The 25291-nt window shown below is 42.9% G+C and overlaps 1 protein-coding gene across 3 annotated transcripts in view; it reads right to left on the reverse strand.

Moving 5' to 3' along the window:
- Positions 1-891: 891 nt before the first annotated feature.
- LOC310780192 (uncharacterized protein) overlaps positions 892-25291 on the reverse strand; it is a 53260-nt gene continuing 28860 nt past the window's right edge. Inside the window, exons 5-7 of one of the 3 annotated variants that reach the window (XM_083640769.1) lie at positions 12670-12759; positions 3371-3505; positions 892-2867 (exon numbers count right to left, since the gene is read on the reverse strand). In XM_083640769.1, coding sequence (XP_083496895.1) covers positions 3418-3505; positions 12670-12759 — 178 coding nt within the window. In that variant the 3' untranslated portion in view covers positions 892-2867; positions 3371-3417. Of the gene's footprint in view, positions 3506-12669; positions 12760-25291 lie in introns of all 3 variants that reach the window. The other 2 variants (XM_083640768.1, XM_083640770.1) reach the window with 2 other exon arrangements.

The following is a 25291-nucleotide window of genomic DNA, read 5'->3' on the forward strand; positions in this document are numbered from 1 at the left end:
CCGCTAAAATCCGATTTCGATATAGGTGTTATTTTGATAAACTGACCTCATAAGGGGGATCTATACTGTTACGTGTGTCTACTAACATCATTAAAAGATAAAGATAACTCTGTTTCTGGTAGTTTACTTTTAATCTACGGCTACGTTGCTAGGCTAGCTAGCCTGCCTCGGCAACTGGCTGCGCTGTGGTTGGGATCATCTGGTTTCTTGTGGCTGCTTGCCACGCCCCAAAAGTTTTGTCTTTTTTATCGCCTGTTTTACTCGAAATGGGGCCATAATTTAGAAAACGGAGCCCATGAGAGCATGAAAAAGACTTGAAATTGTTGATTCAGACCATGAACTCATTTGGAAAATGGTTATTTAAGACACAGACCGAGAGAGAAGTCTGCTAATTTTTCCATAGAGACAGTCGCATGTGTGGAAACACCCACAAAATGTTATACGGCTGGCGCGCAAGTGGGGTAAAACCACCCATATATATCTCAATGGACTGACTCATCAAAGGAAGGTGCTGCAGCTCTACACTACAGGTTTGGAGATTCTAGAGCAAGACCTCTGTACAGATGTGCGTTTACTGCGGTGGTTAAATCCCTGATCGTGTCTGCCTGGGCTGGGCTATCAGCTAAATTCTAACTTTGCTGAATGGATAGAACGGGGGATTTACCCCACCCTGACCGCGCCCCCAGCCAGGCTGAGCCAGCTATCCCGGCGTCTATGACGAGACATCGCCTCAACCTATAGAAGCCAATATACGTGATGCCACTTCAGGACCATCACGTGCGCCCCCCGCCCCGGGCTTTTGAGAATGCAATTTCTGGACTGGCCTCATAAATTTACCCAGTCTCTTGCCCACTGTGTGGAATACATATACATAGTTTCGTTTTATTTATATATCACTTTGTTTATTCATTTTTATAAGAAAATAAAGACATACAAAAAAATACAGTACAGAATAAACACAAAAGCGACAACCCCCCACATAAAGAAAAATATAAAAATAAAGTAACATAAAAATATATATAAAAAACAAACAAACAAGATGCTGGTGACACACAAAAAAGGTTACATACAAGTTATCAGATATAAGTTATTGGCAATGACAGAAGACACAACCTCAATCATTACACTTTCCCAGCAGGCTGACAATGGGTATTGTTGGCAATTACCACACTTGTAAATTCCATGGTTCAACAGGTGGGAGGAACGCAAGTGGAGTGGGTGGGGGGCAGATATGGGCAGTATTTTAAATACATGTATTTAAAATACGTATTTCAAATACATTTTGTGTATTTTGTAATTTGTATTTGGCCGAGAAAAATAAGATGTAATTTGTATCAAAATACTTTCAGACCTTGTGTTTTGTGTATTTTAAATACATAAAATAGTTTTTTTTGATGTTATGTGATTTTATTCTCAAATTGACAATTCTTTTAAACATTGACACAGGTTTAAACTGTGGAATGAAGAAAAACGCAATGTGACATGTGACTTCTACTCTGCCTCTGATTGGCTTACCCTCAGAACAAACTCAACCACAAATCAGAGGCAGATTAGGGTGGGTCTTGAGTCAGACTTCACATCAAATCTTCGCCTAAACTAGTAATGAAGCCTCGTGTTGGTGGAAATTCCCCCAGAGAGAAATTACTAATATAAATATTGATTCAATATTGCATGCATTGGCCTATCTGCAAATTAAACGGTTTACTGCATATTCAAACCAGTGTATCATATTAGAGAGACACAACTAATAATTCAAATTAGATAAATGGGTGGCGGTGTGTGTTGCGCGGGAGTGGCGGCAGTGTGGGTCACGATTGTGATGTCATCAGTGATGTCACTTGAGCAATTGTGATGTCATCATTGATGTCACTCGAGCGACTGTGATGTAGTATGAGCCGATGGCGCACAGTTGCACGATGGCACCTAGGTGGGTGGGCGGTGTCTGTCTGTCTGGCTGTCTGTCTTTCAGTCATGATTTTGGGAGCTCGTGGAGCGGGCGATTTCCATAACTGCAGCCATGGTGCATCATCTCCAGGGATACTGTTATGATGTAGATATCTATGGCTAAACATGGTCAAAGTTCCAAAACTTGAGGTTAACATGTCGAAATGCTGCCTATAATGAATGAATGAAAGTTTTATTTTCGTGTCAGGACAATTCCTTGACCCACCCCATATGGGATTATCAGACACATCAACATACAATAATTAACAGAACAAGAACATTCCGGTGTGTTATCCAACCAGCAACACATAATACAACCTACTGTAGATATAAAAATAAAAAAGCAGAGTATATATACATATATATACACATATATACACATACAGTACATCTATAGCATTAATAGAAAATATATATATAAATTCTCCTCCTTTCCAATGCTTTTGAGAGGTACAAAAATGTGATAAAAAAGAAATTAAATTAAAGCTCCGTTCTCACTATCTATCAAATCTAAATCAGGAGACAATATTTCACGCAAATCATGATACAGAGGGCAGTATAGAAATTAAATGGATTTCATTCTCCACTTCATTTAACTCACAATATTCACAGATTATTTCTTCCTCAACTACCCCTCTGTATCTTCCTGTTTCAACTACCCCTCTGTATCTTCCTGTTTCAATGAGTAAAGGCAGAATGCCACATCTTATCTGTGCACAGAGTGACCTCTTACTTTTAGACAAATTATACAAAACATATTTTTCACATTTATAATCTTTTTAAAGTAAACAATACGTTCTTAATTTTGGCTTCTGGCAGATTTCTTCAGCCCAAGACTGTAGGCATTTAGCCCGGGTTCGATATTTGAAGTCCTCCACATTCACAAACACTCTTTGAAAGTAATTTTCTTCCAAACCATACTCCTGTAATAAAATCAGAAATTTCAGATATCCTACAAGTCAAAAGCCCTCAAAGAAGGTGATTAACAGCTCAAGTGAGGGAGAAATTAGCTGTGCTGAAAAACAGCTAAAACTGAAATGGAAGAACTGTAGTGTGTTAAAGCGTACACAAATGAGAATACTGTCACAGAGGACTAAAAAGAGATGATTTACCATCTAAAGAAACGAGAAAATTTCACATTTGAGAAGCTGGAATGAGAGAGTTAGGACATTTTTCCTGAAAGAAATGGCTCAAAATGATTAATAGATTATCAAAAAAGGCAATTAATGTAATATTTGGCAATGAATCGATGAATTGACTAATCGTTGCCGCTCTTTATTGGTTTTTATAAAATGTATTTTTATGTACCGTATTTTCAAAATACAAAATACGTATTTGTATTTCAAATACATTTTTCAGACCAGTATTCTGTATTTGTATTGTGATAAAGTTTTTGAGCAAGTATTTGTAATTTGTATCAAAATACTTTATGATGTATTTTCGCCCATCTCTGGTGGGGGGTTGGGTGGGCATTCAGCCCACATCAACATGTTCCTGAGGTTTGGGCTGGGCGGTCGTTTGTGGACGATCCGAGGTGGGTGGTGTCCCCTGAGAGCTGGGTCTGTGGAGATAATATGCCAATGTTTATTAATTACAGCCAACATGTCTTTAGCCAGTGGTGAGTACTGAAAGGCACATGTGATCCTGTTCTCTCTGGTGATGGGTCTGGTGTGATTTAGGCATTCAGCTTGTGTGAGCTGAGCAAACCGGTTGGAGGCTTGTTTCACCCACTCCTTTTTGTAACTCCTGGCAAGGAATCTGTTTTCTAAGTCTGTTCTGTATTTGTTGAAGTCTCAGTTATACTGGGATTGAGCATGTGCAACTCCCACGGAGTAATCTTCTTTTAAGACGCAAACTCTTTTGGATCTACACTCTGGATACTCTGGCGCCCAGGGGCCTCAATGAGGAGATGGACATTCGTCCTTTCTTATAACTGTACTTTATTGTGTGTTGCATTTGAATGGTCTCTCTCATTCTCTTTTTAACTTTAAGTACCGTAAATTCCGGACTATAAGCCGCGGCTTTTTTCCCGTTTTTTGGCCCCTGCGGCTTATATAACGGTGCGTCTTATCTATGGATTTTTTCAGAAAAAAAAAAAAAAAATACAAATAAAATCTCTCTTTTTTAGCACTCTTTCTAACTATAAATCCACTTCTGTTTTAATTTCCTCTCTTGCCCTCTTTTCACCACACCGCGGACACTGTGTGCACTGTAAAAATAAACAACGGTGGTGTTGTGTTATGTTGTTTTGTTGAAATGTTACGGTAATACGGTAAATGGGAGCTTCCTCAAACAGCCATCCCGACAATCCCCTCTGTGCGTGACCACTTACATATGGTAATTACGGTAAGCAAACGGCCACTCAGCCATCAACTCCCTCCCCCGACTACCAGGAGAAAATCACAAACTTCGGCGAATTCACACAAAGGAAGATCAAGGAATATTCCATCGAACCGGAGCAGATCATAAATATGGATGAAGTGCCTTTGACGTTCGACCTGCCACTCACTCGGACTGTTAACAAGAAGCGCCCTGGAGGATTCTTTCACCAAAAAAAAGCTTTGCTCGTTCTCGACAGCATGAGAACGAGCAGTAGAAGCAACACTCTCACTTACCATGGGGAAGGTGCAGAAATTCACACGACGCAGCTTTCAGTTGAAAGCAGTCAATCTCGCATTAAAAGAGGGAAACAGAGCAGCCGCGCGTAACCTGGGCATCGATGAGTCAATGGTGAGGCGTTGGACGGTGCAGCAGGAGGAACTGTCTCAGCACGGAATATTATAGGAGTGTGAAAACATCCACAATCACCAACGGGTTCCAAAACGCTGGACTGCTGCGGGATGAAGAGAATGACGCCGCCACAGCTGGCGCTGAGGGCCGTCAGAGGCTTCAGAGGCTGTTCGATGCCGACAGTGATGAAGAGGAGTTCGTTGGTTTTGAGTGACAATGAAGGAGAGAGGAGAGTGGTTGACGAAGCCACCCTGAACCTGTTCGTTTCCGACACTGAAGATGAGGACTTTGGTGGTTTCAGTACGCAGGAAGAAGAGGAAGACGAGGATTAGTGACTTGACTTCTCTGGTTACAGGTTTGCTGCACATATAGCCTATTGTTGTGTGATTTTGTCTGGGGATTAGTGACCTGACTTTTGTTTTGTTTTGTTGAAATGTTAATAAATGGGAGCTTCCCCAAACAGCCATCGCTTTCCCGACATTCCTCTCTGTGCACGAACCCTTTCATATGGTAATTAAACATCAAAACACCCGCGGCTTATAGACCGGTGCGGCTTATAGAAGAAAAAAATAGTCAATTTTGGTCCCGCGGCTTATAGACCGGTGCGTCTTATAGTCCGGAATTTACGGTACTCGTGGTCCTTGATTGCTATGTTTACACCGAGTTTAAGACATATAGAGGCGGCTCTCTAGCGTTCCCATAATTTATGACGGCCCACTAGCCTGATGGTGGTGTTGGGCTACAGGGGTCGGCAACGCGTGATTTCTAACCCCACATAGGATAAGCAATAACCACGCCCTGTGGCGCCGGGATTGGCCAGGAGCAACACTGGAGGGCACGCAGCCCAGCGATTTCATGAACCAACTGAATAGCTCTTGAGAACGGACATTGAAATGAATTATGGTCACCTACCTTCCTTAGCATAGTAATAATAATAATAAGCATAATAATTGTAATCTACACGATGTACACAATCTACAAAAACATGCAATAATATAAACGGTGTTGTGTTCACGTTCATAGCTCATATAATATAATGTATCATATCGTTAATTCCAAGCTCAATTCTTACCCAGAGAAAAGGTAGGCTACAGCACTGAAAATGTAACAAGCAATCGTTTTTTAAACATCTTTATTTTAAAAGATGAAAAACTCAGGTGCTTTAGTCCCAAGCTTCAATGCTCCTGGCCAATCCCGGCGCCACAGGGCGTGGTTATTGCTTATCCTATGTGGGGTTAGAAATCACACGTCGGCAACCTATGACACGCGTGCCACCTCTGACACGCCAGTGCACAGCAGCATTTGGGTGTTTTTGTAGAAATGTTGACGCGCCTTGCCAAATTACCTATTTCACAACCATTTGCAGTAGCGCGGCCTGTTATTTATGGTCTTTACGGTAGCGCCACAACCTCTGATTGGTTGCCTCCTTGCGTTCCATACATTCCAGATACACAGCTGACCAGCAGCAGAACTCAGATAGTGCTACGCGCTAAAGACAAACAATGGCAGGTCCTCTGGCTAAAAGATCCAGGCCTTTCCAGCCATCGTGGACAGAGGACAGGGGGTTTGTGCATATGAATGACCGTGCTGTGTGCACCTTATGTCTGGAAAGTGTTGTGTGCCGAACGTCAAGTGTTAAACGCTATTTTGACACGAAACACGAGAACGTCTTCAAGGATGAGACAGACAGGGCTGAATCTGTAAAACGCTCCGTGTCCAGGTACGGGAAACAAACACCCTCAAAACCTTTGTCACTGCTAAAAACCACCACTGCTCATTGCATTGCAAAACATGGCAAACCGTACAATACATTAAGGAGGCTTTCCTGTCTAGCTCAGAGTGAGGTTTTGTGTCATGGCATGTAGTCTTTGCACACAAATCCGTTTTTTCGACCGAAATTGAAGCACGGGATAAAAAAGAATACAACCTCATTTGTGTCAATCATCATTGACACAGCGAGTCCGACAGTTACGTCCGTCTTTTAAGTTTTCGGACGAGGTTCGATTTTCTGCATTTTTCCCATCAGTCAATAGCTTTACTCTGGGAGAGACCTGCACTGAGAATCACACATGGACTCCTGCTCTCCTGTCCTCTGTGTGTGTGTGTGTGTGTGTGTGTGTTTTTGACCTTTGCTGGTATTTGGAAAACTTTCTGCAATGGCAACTGCGTATATAATTTTTTTAATATATATATTTTAGATTATTACTGAAGTTCAAGTCAGATGTGACATTTGAATATCTTGATTTTTTGGATGGAATAAAATTGCAAATCTGTTGGCAATTTAAATTTTGATGTGCGAGTCATTAATCTTGGTGTGGCACACTGATGGACAAGACATTTTGAAAGTGACACTTCATACAAAAAAGGTTGCTGACCCCTGGGCTACACTATTGAGTGTTTTTTCTCCTATTATTGTATGTACAGATCAATTTGCTAGTAACATAGCTGCACTGACTGTTCCCACCATTGACTTTAACCAGAACCTGGATGACATGGCCGTGTGGTTTGCTGAGGCTCTGTACAACTGTGCCGCCCAGAGTAGGCAAGTCACCCCCAGACCCCTGGTATGCACTATGGACGCTCTTTCACCACGGTGGCAGCGGATACTGGAGTGTGAGGATGATAGGACACTTTGGCAGGCTATTGACTGGAGGGGGCAGTTTTCTTCAGCCCCTAAACAAGAGACACCATCTGAACATGAATTCCAGCAACACCTGGAGAAACTTCTGGACCCCCCTGCTGGTGAGGAAGAAAACCTACGGCATGTGGAGGACGGTGTGGTGAACATACCACTACTGGATGACCCTATCACAACAGCAGAAGTTCTACATGTGATTGACCATCAGCTGAAGCCAGGGAAAGGAGCAGGCCCTGACGGGGTTAGCCCAGGCCTGTTCAAACTACTACCAGGAGAATGGCTGATATTTCTATGTACACTCCTAAACTCCATCTTTGCCATGGGCTATCCAATGAGTTGGACCCCCGCCAGACTGATTATGCTTTTTAAGAAAGGTAACCCTCTGAACTGTGATAACTATCGGGGAATAAGTGTGATCAATAGTGCTGCAAAACTGTATGACTATGTGTTGAATAATAGACTAATTGCCTGGTATAAGCCATACAGAGAACAAGCGGGAGCCCAACCCAAAAGAGGCTGTATTGAACACATTGTAGCACTAAGACTTCTTATAGAATACAGTGTAAGAAACAAAGTTAAATTGTACATTGCCTTTATAGATTTCTCTAAAGCCTATGATAGAGTCCCCAGAGGAAAACTGTTCCTAAAGAGTTTGGGGTGTGGAGCTACTATGATTTTGGCTCTAATGTCAATGTACAGGGTGACTACAAGTATCCTGGGCTTTACCACAATAACAGCCTCCTTAGGGGTGAGGCAAGGCTCTCCCACATCCTGTTTCCTATTTGTATTATTTGTTGACATGCTTATTAGAAAGCTAAAACAATGTGGAGATGATGGATTTTTAAAATGGCTTCATGTGCTTATGTTAATGGATGACACTGTTATTTTTGCAACATCAAGAGAAATATTAAGCGAGAAGCTGAAGTATTTACAGGAATACTGTGATGAATATGGCATGGTCCTTAATGAAGGTAAAACAAAGTTTATGGCTATACTGGGATCAGATCAAGACAGGCAGCCAATTCAGCTGGGTTCATTTGTTGTAAGGCACTGTGACAGTTACACATATCTTGGAGCCATTTTCACTGCTGATGGAAAGGCTAGAACATCACTTGCTTTGCATGTAAAAGAGAAAACAAAGCATTTAAACAAGCTGGTAATTTTCCTGTCCACTATATGATGCACCATTTTGTGTGAAACGTAAGGTCTTCGAGGCTGCTTTTTCATCAGCTGTTCTGTATGGATGTGAGTCTTGGCTCAAAGTCCCCCTTAAGCCAGTGATATCTCTCTACATGACAGCAGTGAAGTCCCTTCTAGGGGTGAGGTCAACAACACCTAACCTAACCTGCCTGATGGAGGCAGGACTTTCCTCTGTAGAGGCCCTGGTGAGAGAAAAGCAACACAGGTTTTTGACTAAGATGCAGCAGCGTCAGGGCATGCTAGACGACCCTCTGTGGTTTGTGCTCGAAATGACAAGAAACCAAAACAAAGTCATGATGTCACATATAACTGAGATCATGGGAAAGAGCAATCACATTGATAGTGACCGTAGAGAAATTGTCAAAAAGTTGTGGGCACAGGAGGGAACAAGGTACAAGACCTACCAAGCCATCAACCCAGACATGTCCGTTCATCCACTCTATTCCAGAAATGCACCATTTATAGAAGACCATCTCAGAATAACGTTCACCCGGTTCAGGTTATCTGCTCACAGATTACGAGTGGAAATGGGGAGATGGAGCCGTACTCCACCTGAACACCGTGTGTGCTGCTGCAGGAATGGCATACAGAACGAGGAACACATACTTGTGTGTCCTCTCACACAGGAGATAAGGACAAAATATGGACATGACTCTACCCAACTGAGTTCTATCTTTGTGAACACTGATCGGAGAGTTTTGCTCATGTTGCATGCTTGCCTGGCAGAGTTGGAGCGCCAGCAAGTCTCAGTGGATTGAATGTCAGTATTGTATTTGTGATTATATAATTGGACTGATGTAGAGTATTGTGTTATTTATTTAATTCTGTGATTTTTTTTAAATGTTTGGACCCAAATATTTTTTATATTTTGTCAATAAAAAACTAACTAACTACATGTATTCACATTAGGGGTGTCACGGTACACAAAAGTCACGGTTCGGTATGTACCTCGGTTTTGGGGTCACGGTTCAGTACGAATACGGTACAACGAAGAAAAAAAAGCAACAAATCCCAAATTCTGTTTTTTCCCCTTTGAATTTTTCTGAATTCTGTGTTTTGCTTTTTATGCTCATTTTACCATCAGAAATAGTGTCTAATAAGTGGGAATGAATAAATGTCCCAAATTTAATAAGATCTAGGCAATCCACACAAAAAGGTTTTACTCTAGTCTAGAGCAGCGATTTTCAAAGTGTGGGGTGCGCCTCCCTCTCAGATGTCTGTATTCCAGCTGTTTGACAGGGCAAAGGCATTTCCCCCCACTTTAAATCTTTATTGTACACACGTTTGTAAACAGAGTACATGTGGGTGGGGAGTAGCCCAATACTCCCACCCACCCCTCCCCCACTGTCTGACAGACAGTGGGCTGGGTTTCACTTTCCCAAGTAAACAGGCCTAAACATGGTCGTCCGTCAGAGCTTCGCCCCGCCCTCCCCGTATGACGGCGGGTGGAGCGCCGTCCTACGGGGAGGGGGCGCCGTCGGCTGACGGGGGCTGCTCGAAAATGTGACTTCACGGCGACGATACGTGCGTGACGTCAGCTGCAGGAGAGTTGTGACTGGCCGTTGCCTTGGCTCTTCGTCGTAAAGTCGCCTTTCAAAGCATGACGTTAGATTATAACGAACTAGTTGTGTGGCTTAGCCTTCCCAAATGTTGAGGGTCGTTTTTTAGAATTTAATACATAGAATTGGGAACGTTACATTCAATTTCATTCAGACTGCCTGGCACACAATCTCCGCCATTTTCACACGGAGCTTCCACAGGAGGAGGGTGTAGTGGCGTCCGAGCATGTAGGGCTAGCTGGCGCCGCCAGACGGCGAGACGGCTCCAATTCGAGGCGGACGGACGACCATGTTTAGGCCTTAAGTACGCTAACGTTATTGGATGCGAGTTTTGCTTACCATAATGATTACGTTCGGTCATCGTAATGGATTATTGGAACATGACAAGGAGTCATCCCCTCTTCCTCACCGCATCTTGCTTGTCATCCCACGCGATGTAAGTTGCTTGTTTACAAGTTAACAGCTTTGTCAGTGTTATTATGTAACGTTTAGCCGCAACGCGCAACTATAAAGGACATTGTCGTACGTAACGTTACATTAGCAAACTTACCTTGTTGGCTTGATGTTGACAGAATTTGCAAAACAGCTTATCGCCTGTCATAAAAGTCATTAGCATACTGCTCTGCACTCGCTTTTTTGACGACGGTAACGGGAGAGCAGCTGGACGCTTCAATGTTGTTGTGGTTTTGTGAAGTAGCATGGAAGCTACGGCTTGTAAACACGCTGGAGCGACCCCCGGTAATGTTTCGTCTCCACAAAACGTTCCAATGGCCATGTCTATGGCACTTGTGTTGTTTTGGTGTGTCTTCTCCTGTGCCGTTTAATTGAATTCAATTTAATGGCGTTCAAACAGCGTTTAAGTGCTTTGCACCACCTTCTGGATTTGACGTATTCGTCGTGTCGCTTCACGCACTGAACGGTTCTGAACCGTGACGCCCATACCGTGAATTCACAGGACGAATACACGTACCGCGACACCCCTAATTCACATATATATATTTCCTTCACATATGCAGATTTCTTCCTCAGGAACTAGTACCACTTTGGAACTCAGTTAAATTAGCAACACAATGCATTTGTGAGTGGTTCTGTTTTTTCTGCTATTTATGTATTATTATGTATATTTCTATTACTGTACTACTGTCATTCTGGGTAGCTTTGGTGTATACCTATGCCCAGGCCCACTTTATGTGGGGGATGTGTGTTTTTTGTGGTTACAGACTTGGCTCTGTCCACACAAAAGTTGGAAGTATGGCTAACTTACCACCAGGGGCGGACTGGGATCATAATTCAGGCCGGGCATTAGATACCAAGCAGGCCAGGCCGATACGGGCCGACGCGCGTGCCGGCGTCCGAAGGGCGGCGGCGAAAAATTTGGGGCGTTTGAAGCTCAATTTGGGCCGTTTGAAGCCCAATTTGGGCCGTTTGAAGCCAGATTTGGGTCGTTTAAAGCCCGATTTGGGCTGTTTGAAGCCCGATTTGGGCCGTTTGAAGCCCAATTTGGGCCGTTTGAAGCCCAATTTGGGCCAAGTCCAATTTTACAATGAGATGCACCCACTTTAAACCTGAATAAAGTAATAAAACCACTAGTAAACCAGTAGGCGGCGCCTGGCCTGCTGTTCAGTGAGTGGCCTGGCCTGGCCTGCAAAACAAAACAAAAAAAAAAATTTTTTTTTTTTTTTTGGCAGGCCAGGCCAGGCCAGGCCACCGGGCATTTGCCCGACGTGCCCGATTATGCAGTCCGCCACTGCTTATAACTAATTGTGCTAACTTCACTTTTGATTATTTTGGTTTCACTATGTGTAATGATATTTGTATGCAACTTCTTTAATTCTTTAATTCTAAGCTTTTCCTGTCACATGACCGAGTTGACCCACTTGACTGCCTCATGTCACTGCATCATGTGGGTATTTAAAGATGGGGTCTTTCATATGTCAGATTGTCTGAGGAAGGGCAGGGTGCTGCTTGAAACGTTACCACCGGTGTCAAATAAATACACTTGGAGCCTTGCAGTGTGCGAGCTTTATTTTTTCTTCTCCCAAAGTCACTGTGACCTCACGAATGCCATTTTCAAGCTCGCTAACGCCATATCTCAGTAACACCTTGATGGAATTTCTTCACATTTGGCTCAAACGTCAAAGTCTGGACAGACATGGATGTCGACTGCTCACTTGTTGGCGGAGGCATACTGTATATCCGCGGTGCGGTCATTCTATTTTTGATGTATAGATTGCAGAGGGTTGAAAGAAACCCAGTTGCCACACCATGCTTTTGTCTCGCTAGTAGAGGTCTGCAACCTGCCTTTGTGAAAGTGAACCAGAACAACTGAAGAACAAAACAATGCATCAGTCTTGTATTAGGTCCAAACCAAGGAGGGAACCAAATGACTGAAAAGTAGGAATAGCTGCCTTGTTTAACACAGGACAGACCCTGCCTGCTCAGGAAGGTGAAACCTTCACAGTAAAATGAAGTTAAGGGAAATTTACAGGAAACTTCAATGTCCCTCACATCGGTCATATCCAATTGTAAGATGCTGTTAGACACAAGACATTTCAATTCCAATACCAAATAGAATGACTTTCAAACTGACAGAATTACCTATTTTTGAACACAGGTGGCACCTCCAAGGACCGCCTCCTCTTATGGTTTACGCTGGGAGCTGCAGACTCAGGTGAACTCTTCTGAAAACTAAGAGGAGAGATTTTATAGAATCTTTTCATCTTCTCTGTCATTTATTCAGGAACACAGATCATACAGATGTGAATTGATTTACTTGTTTATTTGTTTTGGATGCCAGGTAAAGTTATGACATATTAGTTAGGGGTGGGCGATATGACGATCTTAGATCGTTAACGATTAGAATGGCTCCATGATCTGCCTTTCCAGATAGATCGTTAGAATCGCGATACATGCAGTGCACATTCTATCAGTTGCATTTCTATGTCTGAAAGACGCTTTTAAAGTTTTCCTCCCCTCCCCCTTTTCACTTCACAAAGTGCGAGCAGCATAGCGGGGCTACTTAACCAGGGCTCGACACTAAGGACCTCCCATCATCCCGTCATTAAAAATAGCGTCAGGGACGATGAAAATTTATTTAGCGACTGAGCTGAGTTGAAAAAAAAAGAAGAATAGCCTAAACACACGCTCTGCTCGTTACAATGAACGGCGATGAAAATGACACGAACGCAATTAAACCTCTTTACAACACACACGCACGCTAAACAAACATGCGGGTAGAGAGACAGACAGGCAGATAGAGTGGAAAAAGTGTCTGAATCATATCTATGGCTGCTTTACAGTTTGAGTTTAATTTGCTTCAGTCGGATTTGGGCAGTTATTTTAAATGCGAGGATGTATTGCTCTTAATCTGCTGTCATCCTGCCTCGTATTCCCAGGTGAGCGTGTTTCTGCTCCGTTTCCCCCTCTCTCACTGCTTAACCTAGACGCTGGGGTATGTGTGTGTGTGTGTGTATGTCAGACAGAGCTCTCTCTCTCTCTCTGTCTGTCGGTCTCTCTCTCTCTCCATTAAACTACCAAATTAAAATGACAACAATCACGTGAAAGATCACCCAACAAGCAACCGACGGTGGACTCAATCGCAATTAGCCCATATAAAGTATATTCGTCCCATCGCCCAAACCTACTGTATAGCCTAAATAATAGTGAACCAATACATACATAGATAGATAGATAGAGTGAGCATGTGCATGCTTGTGAACATTATTTCTTAGCACATGAATTATTGTAAACAATATTTATAAAACAAATTGTATTTTAAATTTCCATTACTTTTCCCAGGTTTCTCATGACCATACAAACCCTGAAATTAGTTTGGTTGTACTTGTACTGTTCAGTAACTTGCAAAATAGTCCAACTCTCGTCAAGTCAGTACACAGGCCAGCCGGCAGGAAAGTCTCGCGGGACTTGACGAGAGTTGGTGACACTGACCCGAAATGAGGAAATGAGATCCCTGTAAAGACTGCTGGAAATAGCCCGGGGGAGATTGGCAGTCTGATGTTTCTTTAGGGATCATATAATGACGATATGGGTCGAAAACGGGAATAAAACTGTCTATTTACATGGAGGAACAGCACACTGCCATGTGGCCTCGACGGAGCTCCATTCAAGGACTGGCTTGGACACTATTGATCTCCAAACAACGCCTAGGAGGCACTAAAACGCTGCGGAGAACACTGGGTGAGTCGTCAGATAATAATGAATGTGAGGAGAGGGCTCCAGGTTAAAAAAAAACGAAATTCTCCTTTAAAACCAATATGAAAAAGAATCGTGATAAGATCGTGGATCGTGATCCTGCCTGACAAAATCGTGATATGATATTTTTGCCATATCGCCCAGCCTAGTGTGCATTTTTGTTCAAATTCAAAGAAGAAACAGCATTATTTATCGTTTCATGGGTTTCCTACTGAGGAAAAGTTCAAAAGAAGATGGATTTTAGCTTAAGAACAGACAACACTGAAGCTGTTACCATGGTAACGGCTATATGCTCGTTACTGTAGCTACCTAGGTCTCAAATATCTAGCTACAACAGCAGGCTGTCAACAGAATCACTGAATAAATCAGCGTTAAATTGCCAGACACAAACTGCAAGAAGTGGCTGTGAAGTGGATTATATATCATAGTGGATGATAATGGATTTGCTGCAGCAGCCGGTTGGTCGAGTGATGTACGCTATCTACAGTGGGTTCGGAAAGTATTCAGACCCCCTTAAATTTTTCACTCTTTGCAGCCATTTGCTAAAAGCAATTAATTTCATTTTTTTCCTCGTTCATGCACACACAGCACCCAATATTGTCAGAAAAACACAGACTTGTAGACATTTTTGCAGATTTATTACAAAAAAACACTGAAATATCACATGGCCATAAGTATTCAGACCCTTTGCTGTGACACTTGTATATTTAACTCAGGTGCTGTCCAATTCTTCTGATCATCCTTGAGATGGGCCTACACCTTCATTGTGCTTAATTATATAGATTGGACTTGATTGGGAAAAGCACACACCTGTCAATATAAGACCTTACAGCTCACAGTGTAAAGTCAGAGCAAATGAGAATCATGAGGTCGAAGGAACTGACTGAAGAGCTGAGAGACAGAATTGTGGCAAGGCACAGATCTGGCCAAGGCTACAAAAAAAATTCTGTTGCACTTAAGGTTCCTAAGAGCACAGTGGCCTCCATAATCCTTAAATGGAAGAAGTTTGGGACGACCAGGACTCTTCCTCGAACTGGCCGTCCGGCCAAACTGAGCATCTGGGGGAGAAGAGCCTTGGTGAGAGAGGTAAAGAAGAACCCAAAGATCACTCTGGCTGAGCTCCAGAGATGCAGCGGGGAGATGGGACAAAGTTCTAGAAAGACAACCATCACTGCAGCCCTCCACCAGTCGGGGATTTATGGCAGAGTGGCCCGACGGAAGCCTCTCCTCAGTGCACAACACATGAAAGCCTGCATTGGGTTTGCCAAAAAACACCTGAAGGACTCCCAGACTCTGAGAAATAAAATTCTCTGGTCTGATGAGACCAAAATTGAACTTTTTGGTCTTAATTCTAAGCGGTATTTGTGGAGAACACCTGGCACTGCTCATCATCTGCCTAATACCATCCCTACAGTGAAGCATGGTGGTGGCAGCATCATGCTGTGGGGGTGTTTTTCAGCTGCAGGGACAGGACGACTGGCTGCAATTGAAGGAAAGATGAATGCAGCCAAGTACATTGATATCCTGGACAAAAACCTTTTCCAGAGTGTTCACGACCTCAGAATGGGCCGAAGGTTCACCTTCCAACAAGACAATGATCCCAAGCACACAGCTAAAATAACGAAGGAGTGGTTTCAGAACAACTCTGTGAATGTTCTTGAATGGCCGAGGCAGAGTCCTGACTTAAATCCAATTGAGCATCTCTGGAGAGACCTGAAGATGGCTGTCCACCAACGTTCACCATCCAACCTGACAGAACTGGAGAGGATCTGCAAGGAGGATTGGCAAAAGATCCCCAAATCCAGGTGTGAAAGACTTGTTGGATCATTCCCAAGAAGACTCATGGCTGTATTGGCTCAAAAAGGTGCTTCTACTCAATACTGAGCAAAGGGTCTGAATACTTATGGCCATGTGATATTTCAGTGTTTTTTTGTAATAAATCTGCAAAAATGTCTATAAGTCTGTGTTTTTCTGACAATATTGGGTGCTGTGTGTGCATGAACGAGGAAAAAAATGAAATTAATTGCTTTTAGCAAATGACTGCAATATGACAAAGAGTGAAAAATTTAAGGGGGTCTGAATACTTTCCGAACCCACTGTATTATTAGCATGTTGCTACTGCTTGTTAACGATTATCTGCTTTAAGATAACCATACACAAACTTGCAATATAAAGCAGTGTTGAGCATAATGCTGGAAGTTGTTACTTCTTTAGTAGGGCTGGGTATCGGTTCAAATTTCATGAATTGATTCTACTTCGATTCACAAGGTTCCGAATTGATTAATCACGATTCGATTCGATTCCGATTCGGTTAGTGATACTAAAACATGTTTTTTGAGCTGTAGCCTAACCTGAATTACATGACTGTCCAGTTATGTAACACATAAATACTGACATTAATATTGGCATTTGACAGCAAATGAATATGAAATATCAGTACTTAATGGCTAAAACTGTTGAAAATGGCAAGGACCAACCCCCCCTCCCAGAATATCGACAGTATTGCATCTTTCAAAAATATGCTGTGGGCAGAAATAGCTTCAAAATGAGTGTTTAGTTACTAAAGAAGAAAAATACTAATTTTGCTTTGATATGAAAAGAAGATGTAAATTGTACTAGGAACTCTAACCTGGTGCATCATTAAAAAATATTACATTAAGAATTCACCCCAAAGCAGTTATAAAATACAATATACTTTTTAATAGAGCTCAACAGGCACATGACTTTTTGTGATGTAATTTGCCCTGGAAGTAAGTTCCGCGTCCATTTTCTCCATAGACATTTCGATAAATCCAAATATAACGAGTTTTAAAAAAAGGTTAAAAAAAAAATATGTATATTGCCCCCCCCCCCCCGGGGTTACTTTTTGGTTTCGCTTAAACCAAATGTTTTATGGTCACTCACGATTCTCTGGAAGACTTGTTGGCTTGGTTCGAGCCTTAAGACTCGTTATATTTGGATTTATCGAATAAGAATAAATTTATAAGAAAATTGATGCAGAACTTACTGCCAGGGCGTTTATTTCTGTCATGACCATTTGGCCCACAATCAACAAGTGTTGCAGTGTAAACTACAGCCCTGAACAACACAATACTGTAGGCTATGTGCTGCAAGTTGTGCAGACTCTCCAGTCAGCATCAGTGTGACAAGCAGAGTGACTGACCACCACCAGTGCTTTCTTTAGTAATGCAGTCAGTCACTACTCCATATCAAAACAAGAGATGAGGCTCCACTCGTCGTTGTTTATTAGTGATGCACGGGCCGCAGTTATAACGGCGCTGACTGCGGATATCCCGCTCTGCGGGCGGGCGGGATCATAAACAAACATTCTGATTAATAGTGGATGGGTTGCGGGCGGTTGAAACGATGTATCATTAATGAGGAAAAATAATATTAATTACGTTCTCTAGTCTATGAACGTATTTTAACACGTTCACTGCCATTGGCGAGTTGACTCGTCAAAAAAAATCCAACGGTTGACTGCCATTGACGAGTCGATCAACCCCTTTTACATCTCCTATTAAAATATGGGAGGTATTGAATGTGTATAATCTATTTTACCGACCCACTAAGTGGCGACAGTGCTCTCCAGACGAGAGAAAGCCAAGCAAAAACAGCCGTGTGAGGAAGCCATTCTCATGAAAATGGATTGGCGAAAACGCTTTCGCTTTCGCGCAGGGAGCTGGCGGTGGGGGATTGCAAATTTGCATAATAGATTATGGGTGCAACACACTTTGAAACACGCAGCATAAATAAGACCAGAATCGCAAAAGCTTCATCAAAGCTCTCAACCGAAACCCCAAGAAACGAGCGAGCCCATCCAGACTCGCCCAAAGAGCGGCCGCCAGCAGACAGGCAGCAGCAGCAGCAGCAGCAGCAACTCGCTTGTGACACGCCCGCTGCAGAGCCAGGGAGGCAGGAGGAGAACACACACGGAGGGAGGAGTTTGAAGGAGAGGGGGGTTTCCTGCTGTTATGGAGGAAATTACTGTTCAAAACTATTGTTTAGATGTCTGACGTCTTACTGATGCCAAAAATGAATGGTTAAAGTGACTGTTCTATCGAATTTCACAAAAAGCCATTTATCTCAGCTCAAATTTTCAGACGCTGTCATGCTGTATTCAAGTGCTAATGCCTACATAACTACTAACTCTACAAACTAACTCTTTTAGACAGAGAAAGCACACATTCTATTACCGTAAATTCCGGACTATAAGCCGCGGCTTTTTTCCCGTTTTTTGGCCCCTGCGGCTTATATAACGGTGCGTCTTATCTATGGATTTTTTCAGGAAAAAAAAAAAAAATACAAATAAAATCTCTCTTTTTTAGCACTCTTTCTAACTATAAATCCACTTCTGTTTTAATTTCCTCTCTTGCCCTCTTTTCACCACACCGCGGACACTGTGTGCACTGTAAAAATAAACAACGGTGGTGTTGTGTTATGTTGTTTTGTTGAAATGTTACGGTAATACGGTAAATGGGAGCTTCCTCAAACAGCAATCTCTTTCCCGACAATCCCCTCTGTGCGTGACCACTTACATATGGTAATTACGGTAAGCAAACGGCCACTCGGCCATCAACTCCCTCCCCCGACTACCAGGAGAAAATCACAAACTTCGGCGAATTCACACAAAGGAAGATCAAGGAATATTCCATCGAACCGGAGCAGATCATAAATATGGATGAAGTGCCTTTGACGTTCGACCTGCCACTCACTCGGACTGTTAACAAGAAGCGCCCTGGAGGATTCTTTCACCAAAAAAAAGCTTTGCTCGTTCTCGACAGCATGAGAACGAGCAGTAGAAGCAACACTCTCACTTACCATGGGGAAGGTACGCAGAAATTCACACGACGCAGCTTTCAAGTTGAAAGCAGTCAATCTCGCATTAAAAGAGGGAAACAGAGCAGCCGCGCGTAACCTGGGCATCGATGAGTCAATGGTGAGGCGTTGGACGGTGCAGCAGGAGGAACTGTCTCAGCACGGAATATTATAGGAGTGTGAAAACATCCACAATCACCAACGGGTTCCAAAACGCTGGACTGCTGCGGGATGAAGAGGATGACGCCGCCACAGCTGGCGCTGAGGGCCGTCAGAGGCTTCAGAGGCTGTTCGATGCCGACAGTGACGAAGAGGAGTTCGTTGGTTTTGAGTGACAATGAAGGAGAGAGGAGAGTGGTTGACGAAGCCACCCTGAACCTGTTCGTTTCCGACACTGAAGATGAGGACTTTGGTGGTTTCAGTACGCAGGAAGAAGAGGAAGACGAGGATTAGTGACTTGACTTCTCTGGTTACAGGTTTGCTGCACATATAGCCTATTGTTGTGTGATTTTGTCTGGGGATTAGTGACCTGACTTTTGTTTTGTTTTGTTGAAATGTTAATAAATGGGAGCTTCCCCAAACAGCGATCTCTTTCCCGACATTCCTCTCTGTGCACGAACCCTTTCATATGGTAATTAAACATCAAAACACCCGCGGCTTATAGACCGGTGCGGCTTATAGAAGAAAAAAATAGTCAATTTTGGTCCCGCGGCTTATAGACCGGTGCGTCTTATAGTCCGGAATTTACGGTAGTTCTTTTGAGATATTTTGTGTTCACAAAATCTTAGCAGAAAATAATCCTCGGCTGTTGAAAGATGAGCCAGAATCCTCAAAAAAAAACCTTGGCAGAAGCTACCTACAGTAAAAAAAAAACGGCTGGCAGTGAATGTGTTAAGATACATTTTTAGTCAGGCACATTCTTAGTCGCCTATTATTGTAGGATCCCCAAAGGACCCACGGCAGTGGTAAACAAAACAATAGCCATGTGCTAGGTCGCTAGTAGGGATGCACGATAATTATCGGACCGATAAATCATCAGCCGATATGGCCATTTTGCATTATTATTTATTATTCCGATAATGGCCTTTTTCCGATAAATTATCAGCCGATTATCAGGCTTTGTTTTTGCCTCGGAAGCAGAGCTATTGTCGTCGCACGCTCGTGACATCACAGCTGCGGCGGCCAAACATGGCTGCTGCCATGCAGTATGTTGCCGTTTTTCACAGTTTAGATGATCACAGCTATTGTAATTTGCAATCCATGTCCCGCACGGGTTCCGAGAGGAGGGCAAACGTCTATTACGTTAAACCAAAGCTGGCGATGATGCAGCGGATTTGTTTGTTGTTTACGTCAGAGGTTCTCAAATGTTTTTCAGCCAAGGACCCCTTATAAGATAGAAAATATATCGGGGACCCCCTCATTCTGATTTGTGATTTTGGGCTCAGCTTGTTTCCACGGTAACGTGCTTGACATTTAAATTGATAGGTTTGTCAGATTAGAATGTAATCCATGAACCATTTTAGATTGAAAGCATAACATATTTTCATTGAACTATGAAGCTTTTGCACACCTGAAAACTTTTCGTGGACCCCCTGGCAAAGTGCCATGGACCCCTGGGGGTCCCCGGACCCCCATTTGAGATCCACTGGTTTACGTTAGCTGTTGTTAGCGAGTGTTAGCATTAGCTCAGCGTTAGTGTTAGCTCGGAGCGCGGCCTACACTTCAGGCTCGCCCGCTTGGCAGACACACTGACACTGCTTAGCTTGTGATCAAACGGCCCCGCAAAAGCACGTCATACTCACAGAGCTGGTGTAAACAGAAACTAATGGAAATCCCTTTACCCGAAGTGAAACATCCAGGGATTGTGTATTTAACTCCAAAAAACAACACGCTAATGTTAAGCTATATAACCGCGCTAGCTGGGAGTCTCACTATAACAAAGGGACTTTGGAGTTGAGCTAACGTTAGCTGCTGGACAGAGCCATCTAACAGAGCCAATAATAAGGAAAACAAAGGTGCAGTCACGCACATTAGGGGTGGGAATCGTGGAGTAACTCGCGATACGATATGGTCACGGCAGTGGCGGACTGCATAATCGGGCACGTCGGGCAAATGCCCGGTGGCCTGGCCTGGCCTGGCCTGCCAAAAAAAAAAAAAAAAAAAAAAAAAAAAAAAAAAATTGTTTTTTTGCAGGCCAGGCCACTCACTGAACAGCAGGCCAGGCGCCGCCTACTGGTTTACTAGTGGTTTTATTACTTTATTCAGGTTTAAAGTGGGTGCATCTCATTGTAAAATTGGACTTGGCCCAAATTGGGCTTCAAACGGCCCAAATTGGGCTTCAAACGGCCCAAATCTGGCTTTAAACGACCCAAATCTGGCTTCAAACAGCCCAAATTGGGCTTCAAACGGCCCAAATTGAGCTTCAAACGCCCCAAATTTTCCGCCGCCGCCCTTCGGACGCCGGCACACGCGTCGGCCCGTATCGGCATGGCCTGCTTGGTATCTAATGCCCGGCCTGAATTATGATCCCAGTCCGCCCCTGGGTCACGGTACTTGGAACTCAATAACGATATTATCACGATACAGCGATTCTGCGATAATCGATATATTGGAAGACGTTTAACCTACGATACATCACGATATCTATGTAACTGAAGAGAAAAAAATACCCCTAAAAGGCAAGAAACAGGTATTATGTATTTATTAGCAGAATTGACATGAACTCATTCAGAGTTCACTCACTCACTCATACCATTTTCGATACCACGGAGGAAAAATGACACATTAAGAGTCTTTTTAGTATTATTATTAAAACAAGAGAACAATGGCATATATTCACAATATATTTTTAAATTGTCTTAAGTAGTTAGTGGGGGGTGGGGATGTTCCAGCTTTCATGTTTCATGTAGGCTACAATTCCCTCCAAAGCCTCCCTCAAGCTGAGCTGCTGCCCCCAGTATGCTCATTTACTATTACTAATTGTTACTGCCATCAGTGTGCCTCTTAGCCTAAACCAACCCCAATTAATCCATTCCAAATGAATCATCATTAGGGTCTGGACGCTCTGCTATCCCCACTGATTCGGTTACGTACAGACTGGTTGCTGTCTGGTCAATCATCGATTGACCAATCGCAGGAGCAAAGCAGGACAACTTCGACAATTCTGCACCGAAGAACTTAAATCGATAAGAACTGACGACTGGATTGTTCCCCTCAGTGGTTCCACTGCAACATCAAGGCGGGAGTGCTGTTGTAAAAACAACAATACAGGCTTTGTCTCTTGCCTTCAATACTCTGCTACATGTCTGCTACATCCGGGTACCTCCACCGGCAATGCGTTTAACATTGTTAATTGTTAACATAGTTAAACAGCTGGGGAAAGGGGTTTCATGTGGCCAGGTACTCTTAAGCATCCTTCTTTATGCAGACGATATTATTTTGCTTTCAGAATGTGAAGAAGATCTGCAAGTGATGTTGAATTGTGTTAACGAGTGGTGTAACAGGTGGAAGATGTGTGTTAACCAAAGGAAGACACAAATAATGCACTTCAGAAAGCCGGGTGTCGCAAGAAGTCAGTTTGTGTTTTCTATTGGTGACACACAGCTTGAATTCACTGACAAATACAAGTACCTTGGTTTATTTTTGGATGACCACTTGTCTTTTTTGCCTGGTGTTTCTATGTTGGCAGACTCTGCAAGCAGGGCTCTAGGAGGTGTTATAGGTAAGACCAAAGTTCTGAGGGACTTGGGCTATCTTACTTATTCAAAACTGTATCACTCCTGTGTATGCCCTGTGTTAGATTATGTTTCTGGTATTTGGGGCGGTAAACGTTTTTTGTTAAGCGAGCGTATCCAGAACCGGGCAATTCGCTTTTTTTTGGGTCTTCATAAATATGCTCCTCTTCCAGCAGTTAGTGGAGAAATGGGGTGGGACCCTTGTGTGGTCAGATGGAAAATCAGTATGGTGAACCTCTGGAATAGATTGCTGGACCTACCATCCAATAGGGTTACTAGTCAGATTTTCTTCTGGGACTTGTCTGTTGAAGGGGAGTGGGTCTCAGATATGTATGACTTGTTTCAGGAGTGTGGTTTTGGAGAATATTACTCTCAAAGAATGTGTATAAATGTAGAGTCGTTTAAATCTCAGATCCGCGCTAACTGGTTACAATCTTGGACTGAAGAAATATGGCAGAAGCCAAAATTAAGAACTTATTGTTTATTTAAAAATGAATTTAAATGTGAAAAATATGTGATGTTTAATTTACCTAAAAGTAAGAGGTCCTTATGTGCTCAGTTACGATGTGGTATCCTGCCTTTACATATTGAAACAGGCAGATACAGAGGGACGGCGGAGGAGGATAGGATTTGTGAATATTGTGAGTTGAAGGAAGTGGAGAATGAATTTCATTTTATTTTGTATTGCCCTTTGTATCATGACTTACGAGAGATACTATTTAAAAAAGTTCACTCCCCTGAGTTAAACTTGTTCGATTTTGAAGAAGGTGCCATACTTGAATTTCTCTTTGACAACATCTTTGCTTTTTCCGAATATATCTCTCATGCGTGGGATAGGAGGAAAAAGATGACATACGATAGATAATTAATATATTTCACTTAATACACATTGTAGTTAAATCTGTGTTTTGCTGCTGATGCCGCGTGTGCTGTGTGTGTGTTTGTACGGTTTTGTATTGTTCATGCACCGTAATAGATATGGAAATAACTGTATGTTGATGTGTCTGATAATCCCATGTGGGATGGGTCATGTCATTTGTCCTGACACGTAAATAAAATTTTCATTCATTCATTCATTCATTCATTCATTCATTCAATTTAGCTGCAATCTACACGCAGGGTCCATGTATCAACAGATTTCAAAGCCAATATGTTACTGGAAAGAGCGTCACACCGACTGGTTAACAAGTGAAACATTTGGTCACTCACACTGGCGTTTTGGGCCCGGTGTTGGTGAAGTGGTTACAGCAGCAGTAGTGGGATTAGCTAATGTAGCTAACGGCTGCAGTGCTGTGTGTGTGTCTGTTTGTGTGGAGGAGGCAGAGGAAGCGCTGCTGGTATCGATAAACTTGATACTGTAGAAAATTAGTATTGTATCCGTTTAAAATGTTTAGTATCGAGTAAGTACCTAAGTATCAATATTTTTTACAACCCTAGGATTCTGTTTATCAAAATGGCTGTGAGGGAATCAGTTTCAAGATCCTGCATATAATAAAATGTCGATACTTGGTGCCAGTGTATCGATAACGTATTGCAAGTGGAAATATCTTGATACCGTGAGTATCGATATTTTGTCCCACCGCTAGTGCACATTAGGCTACATAAAGAGCATCAGTCAACATAACATGACAATAGAGTTGTTTTCACACATACAGACAGGGAAATTACCTGTAAATCAAGGGGCCCTTTACACGAGGACAGTTTCTGAAAGAAACGACACAATAGCGTTTCCTTCACACCTTTTCCTTCACACCTTCTCCCTGTTTACATGAGCGTTGTTGAATTTTAAAAACGCCGTAATGTACATGCCAGGTCGCTAGGTGGCAGTGTGATCACCTTATTCTTTGCCCATACAAGGACGCTTACCGCATGACGTAATTTCGCTTTAAACGCGGAAATAGAGTACACTTTCCGCAGTCATTTAGACTTGCCAAAAAGCTTTTTTCAAGCTAAAAAAACCCCCCAAACTGTTAAAGTTTTAATATTTGTCGGGTGAGAATGTAACATATATGTGACCAGTTTATCAGAATAACGCCTATTGGAAATCTTTAACGAGCAGCGAGGACCCGGGAGAGCTGACTGTGATCTGTCACCCTACTGCTACTAACTGCTACTGGCAGTGAGAAAACACTGTCGACGTGCTTTGTAACTACTGTATAACGTTAAATGCCGACCGGGTACAGCCATCGGCTCCTCGCAGCAGTAACGTTATGAACATGTAACTGAAGTAGGCCGCAGTGTAGCTTAATTCTGAATGTTGCCAAACTTCATTCATACTGACATTTTATTTGGTTGCCAACTCGCGCACAGCATCGCGTGTGTCGCCTGTGTGCAGGCACGTCAGAGTTTCTGAAATGTGCCGTTCCAAAGTGATTACATGGAGCGCTCAGCGGGGAGCGTCACCAAGAATTTCACTCTGGAGGGTGGTTTTAAAATGTGTCGTTTCCTAAGCGCGA

This window comes from Poromitra crassiceps (assembly GCF_964638095.1).
Source record: "Poromitra crassiceps genome assembly, chromosome: 7".
NCBI classification, from domain to species: domain Eukaryota; kingdom Metazoa; phylum Chordata; class Actinopteri; order Beryciformes; family Melamphaidae; genus Poromitra; species Poromitra crassiceps.